We start from the raw sequence: 10,494 nt of genomic DNA on the forward strand, positions 1-10,494 counted from the left end.
GGTTAAAAACCCTGCATTTTATGGTAAAAACCCCCCTCGTTTATGGTAAAAAAAACCCTCATTTTATGGTAAAAAAATCTCATTTTACAGAAAAAAGACTCACATTATGGTAAAAAAAACTCATTTTATGGTAAAAAAATCTCATTTTACAGAAAAAAGACTCACGTTATGGTAAAAAACCCCCCATTTTATGGTAAAAAAATCTCATTTTACAGAAAACAGACTCACATTATGGTAAAAAACCCCTCATTTTATGGTAAAAAAATCTCATTTTACAGAAAAAAGACTCACATTATGGTAAAAAACCCCTCATTTTATGGTAAAAAAATCTCATTTTACAGAAAAAAGACTCACATTATGGTAAAAACCCCCGCATTTTATGGTAAAAAAATCTCATTTTACAGAAAAAAGACTCACATTATGGTAAAAACCCCTCATTTTATGGTAAAAAAATCTCATTTTACAGAAAAAAGGCTCACATTATGGTAAAAAAACCTCATTTTACGGTAAAAAAATCTCATTTTACAGAAAAAAGACTCACGTTATGGTAAAAAACCCTCATTTTATGGTAAAAAAATCTCATTTTACAGAAAAAAGACTCACATTATGGTAAAAAACCCCTCATTTTATGGTAAAAAAATCTCATTTTACAGAAAAAAGACTCACATTATGGTAAAAAACCCCTCATTTTATGGTAAAAAAATCTCATTTTACAGAAAAAAGACTCACGTTATGGTAAAAAAACCCCCATTTTATGGTAAAAAAATCTCATTTTACAGAAAAAAGACTCACATTATGGTAAAAAACCCCTCATTTTATGGTAAAAAAATCTCATTTTACAGAAAAAATACTCACATTATGGTAAAAACCCTCATTTTATGGTAAAAAAATCTCATTTTACAGAAAAAAGACTCATGTTATGGTAAAAAAACCCTCATTTTATGGAAAACCCAATCATTTTATGGAAAAAAAACCTCATTTTATGGAAAAAAACTTCATTTTATGAAAAAAACCTTCATTTTATGAAAAAAAACCACCTCATTTTATGGGAAAAAAAAACCATTTTATGGAAACCCCTCCTCATTTTATGGCAAAAATAAACACAGCAAAAGAAGCATTTTATGGCAAAATAATCGTTTTAAGGTAAAAAATTAAATCCTCATTTTAAGGCAAAACCACCCTCAGCCTGTGGTTAAAAAAACCCTCATTTTAAGGTAAAATCCCCTCATTTTATGTTTAAAAATCCCTCATTTTATGACAAAAAAAACCCCCAAACCCTCATTTTATCATAAAGCAGTCCTCATTTTAAGGTAAAAAGCCCTAATTTTATGGCAAAACCCCACCCAAATTTATGGCCCAAAAAATCCTCTTTTTTTGGTAAAATCCCTCCATTTTGTGACAAAAAGAAAGCCCTCATTTAAAGGGAAAAAAATCTTGATTTTTATGGTAAAAAAGACCCAAATTTTATGAAAAAAAACCCTTCCATTTTATGGAAAACCCTCTAATTTTATGGCAAAAAAATCCATATTTTCTAGCAAATGTCCCCCTCATTCTATGGCAAAAAAACCCTTATTTTATGGCAAAAATAACCCCATTTTAGGTGCAAACCCCCCATTTTACGGCACAAAAAGAAGCACTTTATCGCCAAACCACACATTTTATCACAAAACCCACACATTTTTATGGCAAAAATACACATTTTACAGCAAACCCACACATTTTACAGCAAAACCACATATTTTATGGCAAAACCTCCCACATTTTATAGCAAACACACACATTTTATGGGGAAAAAAATACATTTTCTTCCCTTATCATAATTTTAGCACCCCAAATCTCCTTTTTTTCCCCCAAACCAGGCACTTTGCTGCAAAGAAAACCCATTTCCACCTTCGCTGCCGAACCCAAACTCCCTTTTTTTTCCGCAAAAAGGGAAAACCGGCGGATTTTTGCCGAAAAACATGAAATTTGGCACAAAACCTCCCCTTGCCTGCCCCAAACCTGCCTTTTTGGGAGAGAGCTCCAACCGCAATTCACAAATCTTGACTTTTTTGCCCCAAAATCTTGACTTTGGCGTCCAAAAATCTTGACTTCTGCGCCCCAAAACCTTGATTTTTTGTGCTCCAAAAATCTTCACTTCTGTACTCAAAAATCTTCGTTTTCCTGCCCCCAAAATCTTGGCTTTTGTGCTCAAAAAATCTTGACTTTTGCACCCAAAAAAAAAATCTTCATTTTTTGCTCCAAAAATCTTTACTTCTTTACTCAAAAATCTTCACTTTCATGCCCCCCAAATCTTGACTTTTGTGCCCAAAATCTTGACTTCTGTGCTCCCAAATCTTGAGGTTTGTGCCCCCCCCAAATCTTGACCTTTTTGTCCAAAAATCTTTAATTTCACCCCCCAAAATCTTGACTTTTGCCCCCCAAAATCTTGACTTTTCTATCCAAAAATCTTGACCTTTTTGTCCAAAAATCTTCACTTTTCTGTCCAAAAATCTTCACTTTTGGGCAAAAATCGCCTGTTGTGCAAAACCTGCCATTTCTACGTATTAAAAAAAAAACAAACAAAACCTTATTTTTTGGGAAAATCCCCCAATTTGCCTCTTCACGCCCCAAAAAGATCCCCTCCCCCGTACCGAAAACCACCGCTTTCTGCTTTTTTATGCAAAACGCCCTTTTTTACCCCGTTCCACGCGGCCGCTCAATCCCGTCACCGCCCGGCCCCAAAACTTGTGAGTTTCGACCCAATTTTAACACCCCCCCGCCCCCCGGTCAGATTTCCCCTCCCCCACCCCCAAAATCAGGGAGGGGGAGGGGCAAACCTGAACGCCTGGCTCCCATTGGGGGGTCAACGGGGTCACCCAGGCACCACCAGACCGCCCACTTCCTCCACCTCTCACCTCATTGGCCGCCACCCTCACCCCGCCTCCCGCTCCCTCAGCCAATGGCAGCGCCTTGGACCTCCCCCTCTTGCCCTCCCCTGATTGGCCGGGACCTCAATGACCACAAACACCCCCCAAAAATGGGGGAAAACAACCCAATTTCTAGCCCAATTTGTCCCAAAATGGCTCCTCTTGGACTCTTGAGGTTCTCCAGGACACTTGAGGTTCTCCAAGATGGTTGGGTTCTCCAAGATGGTTGGGTTCTCCAAGGTGGTTGGGTTCTCCAGGACGGTTGGGTTCTCTTGGACATCTAGAACCTTCCTGGACACCTCAGTCCCCCCCCCAAACCCCATCATCCCCCTATATGGCCCCGCCCACCATGGGCATATGGACCTTCTGGACACTTGAGGTTCTCCAAGATGGTTGAGGTTCTCCAGGACGGTTGAGGTTCTCCAAGACAGTTAAGGTTCTCCAAGACGGTTGGGTTCTCCAAGATGGTTGAGGTTCTCCAAGATGGTTGGGTTCTCCACGATGGTTGAGGTTCTCCCAAATGGTTGAGGTTCTCCAAGATGGTTGGGTTCTCCAAGGCGGTTGGGTTCTCCAAGACGGTTGAGTTCTCCAAGACAGTTAAGGTTCTCCAAGATCGTTGAGGTTCTCCAAGATGGTTGAGGTTCTCCAGGACGGTTGAGGTTCTCCAAGACGGTTGGGTTCTCCAGGATGGTTGGGTTCTCCAGGACAGTTGGGGTTCTCCAGGACGGTTGAGGTTCTCCAAAAGGGTTGAGGTTCTCCAAGACGGTTGAGGTTCTCCAAGACGGTTGAGTTCTCCAAGACAGTTAAGGTTCTCCAAGACAGTTAAGGTTCTCCAAGATCGTTGAGGTTCTCCAAGACGGTTGAGGTTCTCCAAGATGGTTGAGGTTCTCCAAGACGGTTGGGTTCTCCAAGACGGTTGAGATTCTCCAAGACGGTTGAGTTCTCCAAGGCGGTTGAGGTTCTCCAAGGCGGTTGAGGTTCTCCAAGATGGTTGGGTTCTCCAAGATGGTTGAGTTCTCCAAGACAGTTAAGGTTCTCCAAGATCGTTGAGGTTCTCCAAGACGGTTGAGTTCTCCAAGACGGTTGAGTTCTCCAAGATGGTTGGGTTCTCCAAGACGGTTGAGGTTCTCCAGGACGGTTGGGTTCTCCTGGACATCTAGAACCTTCCCGGACGTCTGGATCGCCCCCCGGCCGGACTTGGGTCCTTCATGCCGACGGAAGCCCCAACCCAGGCGGCCCAGGAGAACACGGGTACCGGTACCAGAAGCGATAGGTGATGACCCAAGCGGCCCAACCCAAGGCGGCGCCGGCGGCGTTGCGCGGCCAATCGTGACGGTAGGCCAAGGTGACGGCCAATAAGGCTTGCCACACCAGCACCAAGGCGACGTTGAGGAGGAAGAGGAGGCAGAGGGCGGTGCCCGGACGCCTGGGTCCTTCCTCCGCGGCATCTTCATCCTCCTTCCACCCAGAAGACCATGGGGCCGGTTGGGTCCAATCAGGTGATGGGGGCTCCATGGGCGATGGCGGCCTCATCGGCGATGACGGCCTCATGGGCGATGATGACCTCATGGGCGATGACGACCTCATGGGCGATGATGACCTCATGGGCGATGACGACCTCATCGGCGATGACGACCTCATGGGTGGTGATGACCTCATCGGCGATGACGACCTCATGGGCGGTGATGACCTCATGGGTGACGGTGACCTCATGGGTGATGGTGGCTCCATGGGCGATGGTGGCCCCATAGATAATGGTGGCCCCATAGATGGTGGTGGCCCCATGGATGACGGTGGCCCCATGGAAGATGGCGGCCAGCCGGACCCCTGGCCCCACCCAGACGCCGGGCTCGCCCCCGAGGTCAAACCATCCAATCGGAGAGCTCGTAGCAACCAATGCCAGAATGACTGGCTCCGCCCAGGGGAGGAGGAAGCAGGGACTTCCCAGCCCGGACGCCAAGGTCCTTCGTGGGTCTCCCAACCTGGACGTTGAGGTTCTTCATGGCTCCACCCCATTCGTTGAGGTCCTTCGTGGCCCCACCCCATTCGCTGAGCTCCTTCGTGGCCCCACCCCATTCGCTGAGCTCCTTCGTGGCTCCGCCCCGTCCGTTCAGGTTCTTGGTGGCTCCATCTCACCCGTTGAGGTTCTTCACCCTTCCATCCCGCCTCTTGACCTTCTTCGCGGCCCCACCCCATTCGCTGAGGTCCTTCTCGGCCCCACCCCATCCATTGACGTTCTTCATGGCCCCACCCCATTCGCTGACCTTCTTCGTGGCCCCACCCCATTCGCTGAGGTCCTTCGTGGCCCCACCCCATCCGTTGAGGTCCTTCACCCTTCCATCCCACCTCTTGACGTTCTTCGTGGCCCCACCCCATCCGTTGAGGTCCTTCATGGCCCCACCCCATCCGCTGAGGTCCTTCATGGCCCCACCCCATCCACTGAGGTCCTTCACCGCCCCACCCCATTCGCCGAGCTTCCTCGCGGCCCCGCCCCTCCCGGCGCGGTCCTTCCCGCCCCCATCTCCTTCTCCAAGGCGGGTAGAGGATCCGCCCCAAAGCCCCGGCTTCTTCGGCCAATCCCAAGCCGCAATGAACCAAGGCGAAAGCTTGGGGGGAGGCGCCGAACCCCTCCCACCGGTGACCCTCGGCCCGGCAGCTCCGTGGGTCGCCGTGGGGCAGGAGGAGGATCCCGCCGGCCACGGGGCTCAAGCAACGGCCGGTGGCGGCTTCTAAGGCGGCGAAGAAGCGAGGGGCGGAGCGGGCCAGGGCCACGCCCACCGCCCAGCGGCCAAGGGCGCGGAGGAGGGCGGCCACGCCCGGGCGGGCCAAGGGCAAAGCGGCCACTAAGAGGGCGCCCAACAACAAGGTCGTCCAACCGCCGGCCGAGGACACCAGGCGCCTGGGTGGGGGGGTGGGCGGGGAGGGGAGGTATGGGGCGGGGCATTGGGGGGGCGGGGCCAGGACGCCTGGGGCCCACAACCCCCCCCTCCCCGGCCCCATAACTACCTCCAGACCCATAACCGAGCCCCCTCCCAGCCCTAGAGAGACACCCCCAGCCCCATAGCTCGGCCAGCCCCATAAGTCCCCCAGCCCCATAACCACCTCCAGACCCACAACCACTCCCCCAGCCCCATAGCCCCCTCCCAGCCCCATAGCTCCACCAGCCCCATAGATTCCTCCAGCCCCACACACCCCCATCCATCCCAGCCCCACAACTCTGCCAGCCCCACAAGTCCCCCAGCCCCATAACCAACCCCCTCTAGCCCCATAACCACCTCCAGACCCATAACCACCCCCCCAGCCCCATAGCCTCCTCCCAGCCCTCCAGCCCCACAACCACCCAGCCCCATAACCACCTCCAGCCCCACAAACACCCCCAACCCTATAGCCCCCCAGCCCCATAGCTCCCCCCAGCCCCATAGCTTCCCCCAGCCCCACAACTCTGGCAGTCCCACAAGCCCCCCAGCCCCATAACCACCCCCTCTAGCCCCATAGCCCCCCAGCCCTCTACCCCCCCAGCCCCATAGCTCCCCCCAACCCCACAACCCTCCCAACCCCATAACCACCCCCCAACCCATAGCCCCCCCCCAGCCCCACAACCACCCTCCTAACCGCATCACCCCCAGCCCCATAACTCCCCCAGCCCCACAACCACCCCCAGCCCCATAACTCCCCCGAGCCCCACAACCACCCCCAGCCCCATAACTCCCCCCAAGCCCCACACCTCCCCAGCCCCACAACCAGCCTCCAGCCCCACAACCACCTCTCTAACCCCATCACCCCCCCAGCCCCATAACTCCCCCAGCCCCATAACTATCTCCAGCCCCACAACCCCCCCAACCCACAGCTCCCCCCAGCCCCACAACTCCCTCCCCAGCCCCACAACTATCTCCAGCCCCATAACCAATCCTCTAACCCCATCACCCCCCAGCCCCATAACTCCCCCCAGCCCCAGACCCCCCAGCCCCACAACCACCTCTCTAACCCCATAACTCCCCCAGCCCCATAACTCTCTCCAGCCCCACAACCACCCGCCAGCCCCATAACTCCTCCAATGCCCACACACCCCCAGCCCCATAACCACCTCCAGCCCCACAACCACCCCCCAAACCCACAGCTCTCCCCAGCCCCACAACCTCCCCAGCCCCACAACCACCCCTCTAACCCCATCACCCCCCCAGCCCTATAACTCCCCCAGCCCCATAACTATCCCCAGCCCCACAACAACCCCCAGCCCCACAACCCCCAGCCCCATAACTATCTCCAGCCCTATAACCAGCCCCCCAACCTGTAGCTCCCCCCAGCCCCACAACCCCCCAGCCCCATAACTATCTTCAGCCCCACAACCACCCCCCCAAGCCCATCACCCCCCCAGCCCCACAACCACCTCCAGCCCCACAACCAGCCCCACAACCCATAACTCCCCCCAGCCCCATAACCCCCCAGCCCCACAACCACCCCCTCTGCCCCACAACTACCTCCCCAGCCCCACAACTATGTCCAGCCCCACAACTCCCCCATCCCCAAAACCACCCCCCTAACCCCCTCACCCCCCCAGCCCCATAACTCACCCCCAGCCCCATAATTATCTCCAGCCCCACAACCACCCCCCCAACCCACAGCTCCCCCCAGCCCCACAACCTCCCCAGCCCCACAACTCCCCCTCAGCCCCACAACTATCTCCAGCCCCATAACTCCCCCAGCCCCATAACCGCCTCCAGCCCCACAACCAGTCCCCAGCCCCACAACTACCCCCCCAATCCCACAACTATCTCCAGCCCCACAACTCGCCCAGCCCCATAACCGCCTCCAGCCCCACAACCAGTCCCCAGCCCCACAACCACCCCCCCAACCCACAGCTCCCCCCAGCCCCACAACCTCCCCAGCCCCACAACTACCCCCTCAGCCCCACAACTATCTCCAGCCCCACAGCTCCCCCCAGCCCCACAACTCCCCCAGCCCCATAACCGCCTCCAGCCCCACAACTATCTCCAGCCCCACAACTCCCCCAGCCCCACAACCAGCCCCCCAGCCCCATAACCACCTCCAGCCCCACAACCAGTCCCCAGCCCCACAACTACCCCCCCAGCCCCACAACTCCCCCAGCCCCATAACCACCTCCAGCCCCACAACCACCCCCCCACCCACAGCTCCCCCCAGCCCCACAACCTCCCCAGCCCCACAACTACCCCCCCAGCCCCACAGCTACCTCCAGCCCCATAACTCCCCCAGCCCCACAACCAGTCCCCAGCCCCACAACTCCCCCCCAGCCCCACAACTATCTCCAGCCCCATAACTCCCCCAGCCCCATAACCACCTCCAGCCCCACAACCACCCCCCCAGCCCCACAGCTACCTCCAGCCCCACAACTCCCCCACCCCATAACCACCTCCAGCCCCACAACCACCCCCCCAACCCACAGCTCCCCCCAGCCCCACAACCTCCCCAGCCCCACAACTACCCCCTCAGCCCCACAACTATCTCCAGCCCCATAACTCCCCCAGCCCCATAACCACCTCCAGCCCCACAACCAGCCCCCAGCCCCACAGCTACCTCCAGCCCCACAACTCCCCCAGCCCCATAACTCTCTCCAGCCCCACAACCACCCCCCCAACCCACAGCTCCCCCCAGCCCCACAACCTCCCCAGCCCCACAACTACCCCCTCAGCCCCACAACTATCTCCAGCCCCACAGCTCCCCCCAGCCCCACAACTCCCCCAGCCCCATAACCGCCTCCAGCCCCACAACTATCTCCAGCCCCACAACTCCCCCAGCCCCATAACCTCCCCAGCCCCACAACTACCCCCCCAGCCCCACAGCTCCCCCCAGCCCCACAACTCCCCCAGCCCCATAACCGCCTCCAGCCCCACAACCACCCCCCCAACCCACAGCTCCCCCCAGCCCCACAACCTCCCCAGCCCCACAACTACCCCCTCAGCCCCACAACTATCTCCAGCCCCACAGCTCCCCCCAGCCCCACAACTCCCCCAGCCCCACAACCACCTCCAGCCCCACAACTATCTCCAGCCCCACAACTCCCCCAGCCCCATAACCACCTCCAGCCCCACAACCACCCCCCCACCCACAGCTCCCCCAGCCCCACAACCTCCCCAGCCCCACAACTACCCCCCCAGCCCCACAGCTACCTCCAGCCCCACAACTCCCCCAGCCCCACAACCAGTCCCCAGCCCCACAACTCCCCCCCAGCCCCACAACTATCTCCAGCCCCATAACTCCCCCAGCCCCATAACCACCTCCAGCCCCACAACCACCCCCCCAGCCCCACAACTACCTCCAGCCCCACAACTCCCCCAGCCCCATAACTCTCTCCAGCCCCAAAATCACCCCCCCAACCCACAGCTCCCCCCAGCCCCACAACCTCCCCAGCCCCACAACTACCCCCCCAGCCCCACAGCTCCCCCCAGCCCCACAACTCCCCCAGCCCCATAACCGCCTCCAGCCCCACAACTACTCCCCCAGCCCCACAACTACCTCCAGCCCCACAACTATCTCCAGCCCCACAACTCCCCCAGCCCCATAACCACCTCCAGCCCCACAACCAGTCCCCAGCCCCACAACTACCCCCCCAGCCCCACAACTATCTCCAGCCCCATAACTCCCCCAGCCCCATAACCACCTCCAGCCCCACAACCACCCCCCCAGCCCCACAACTACCTCCAGCCCCACAACTCCCCCAGCCCCATAACTCTCTCCAGCCCCACAACCACCCCCCCAACCCACAGCTCCCCCCAGCCCCACAACCTCCCCAGCCCCACAACTACCCCCTCAGCCCCACAACTATCTCCAGCCCCACAGCTCCCCCCAGCCCCACAACTCCCCCAGCCCCATAACCTCCCCAGCCCCACAACTACCCCCCCAGCCCCACAGCTACCTCCAGCCCCACAACTCCCCCAGCCCCACAACCAGTCCCCAGCCCCACAACTATCTCCAGCCCCACAACTATCTCCAGCCCCACAACTCCCCCAGCCCCACAACCAGTCCCCAGCCCCACAACTCCCCCCCAGCCCCACAACTATCTCCAGCCCCACAACTCCCCCACCCCATAACCACCTCCAGCCCCACAACCACCCCCCCACCCACAGCTCCCCCAGCCCCACAACCTCCCCAGCCCCACAACTACCCCCCCAGCCCCACAGCTCCCCCCAGCCCCACAACCTCCCCAGCCCCACAACTACCCCCTCAGCCCCACAGCTACCTCCAGCCCCACAACCAGTCCCCAGCCCCACAACTCCCCCCCAGCCCCACAACCAGCCCCCCAGCCCCATAACCGCCCCCAGCCCCACAACCAGCCCCACTCACGCCTCCAGCAGGTTGTGGGGCGAAGCCAAGAGGCTGTGGGGGTCGGCCCGGGCTTTCAGGAGGGGTCCCAGCCCCACAAGTAGGGCCAAGACCAGAGCGTGGGCCCGGGGAAAAGCCGGCGACCCCAAAATGGCCGCTGCCCCACGGCTTAAGGCCTGGATGGCTGCCCCACACCACCCCATGGCCCTGCCAGCCCCACGGCTGCCCCACGGCGTCCCGGGGAAGATGGCGGTCGTGGGGGGGGACACACACACACAAGGACATT

General features: G+C 56.7%; 2 protein-coding genes and 1 long non-coding RNA gene across 45 annotated transcripts; 1 reads left to right on the forward strand and 2 right to left on the reverse strand.

The window, feature by feature from the left end:
- Positions 1 to 1,637: 1,637 nt before the first annotated feature.
- LOC138682846 (uncharacterized) lies at positions 1,638 to 4,065 on the reverse strand. Of its 15 annotated transcripts, none has more exons than XR_011322741.1 (6): positions 3,942 to 4,065; positions 3,756 to 3,904; positions 3,619 to 3,698; positions 3,550 to 3,581; positions 3,289 to 3,456; positions 1,638 to 3,139 (listed from the first exon to the last, which is right to left on the reverse strand). XR_011322741.1 is itself a non-coding variant. In XM_069774342.1 (6 exons), exons 1-6 carry the CDS (start codon positions 4,063 to 4,065, stop codon positions 2,915 to 2,917), a joined length of 702 nt encoding a protein of 233 aa, XP_069630443.1. In that variant the 3' UTR covers positions 1,638 to 2,914. The 15 variants fall into 15 exon arrangements, 11 of the variants coding, with proteins under 11 accessions (XP_069630443.1, XP_069630440.1, XP_069630438.1 ...); XR_011322742.1 differs by having other exon boundaries at positions 3,289 to 3,419; positions 3,531 to 3,581; XM_069774342.1 differs by having other exon boundaries at positions 3,531 to 3,586; positions 3,681 to 3,698; positions 3,794 to 3,904.
- Positions 2,985 to 4,161, forward strand: LOC138682847 (uncharacterized). Of its 20 annotated transcripts, none has more exons than XR_011322757.1 (6): positions 2,995 to 3,121; positions 3,289 to 3,400; positions 3,439 to 3,492; positions 3,531 to 3,604; positions 3,737 to 3,793; positions 4,034 to 4,161. It is a non-coding gene; the product is annotated as an uncharacterized lncRNA (long non-coding RNA). The 20 variants fall into 20 exon arrangements; XR_011322753.1 differs by having other exon boundaries at positions 3,289 to 3,382; positions 3,420 to 3,474; positions 3,512 to 3,604; XR_011322760.1 differs by having other exon boundaries at positions 2,985 to 3,103; positions 3,346 to 3,456.
- On the reverse strand, positions 4,116 to 10,455 carry LOC138682844 (ribosome-binding protein 1-like). Of its 10 annotated transcripts, none has more exons than XM_069774329.1 (4): positions 10,230 to 10,455; positions 4,564 to 5,808; positions 4,510 to 4,527; positions 4,116 to 4,437 (listed from the first exon to the last, which is right to left on the reverse strand). In XM_069774329.1, exons 1-4 carry the CDS (start codon positions 10,409 to 10,411, stop codon positions 4,116 to 4,118), a joined length of 1,767 nt encoding a protein of 588 aa, XP_069630430.1. In that variant the 5' UTR covers positions 10,412 to 10,455. The 10 variants fall into 10 exon arrangements, with proteins under 10 accessions (XP_069630430.1, XP_069630428.1, XP_069630432.1 ...); XM_069774327.1 differs by having other exon boundaries at positions 4,474 to 4,527; XM_069774331.1 differs by lacking the exon at positions 4,510 to 4,527 and having other exon boundaries at positions 4,582 to 5,808.
- Between the last annotated feature and the right edge of the window lie 39 nt (positions 10,456 to 10,494).

Source organism: Haliaeetus albicilla, chromosome 29 (assembly GCF_947461875.1).
Source record: "Haliaeetus albicilla chromosome 29, bHalAlb1.1, whole genome shotgun sequence".
In the NCBI taxonomy this organism is placed as follows: Eukaryota; Metazoa; Chordata; class Aves; order Accipitriformes; family Accipitridae; genus Haliaeetus; species Haliaeetus albicilla.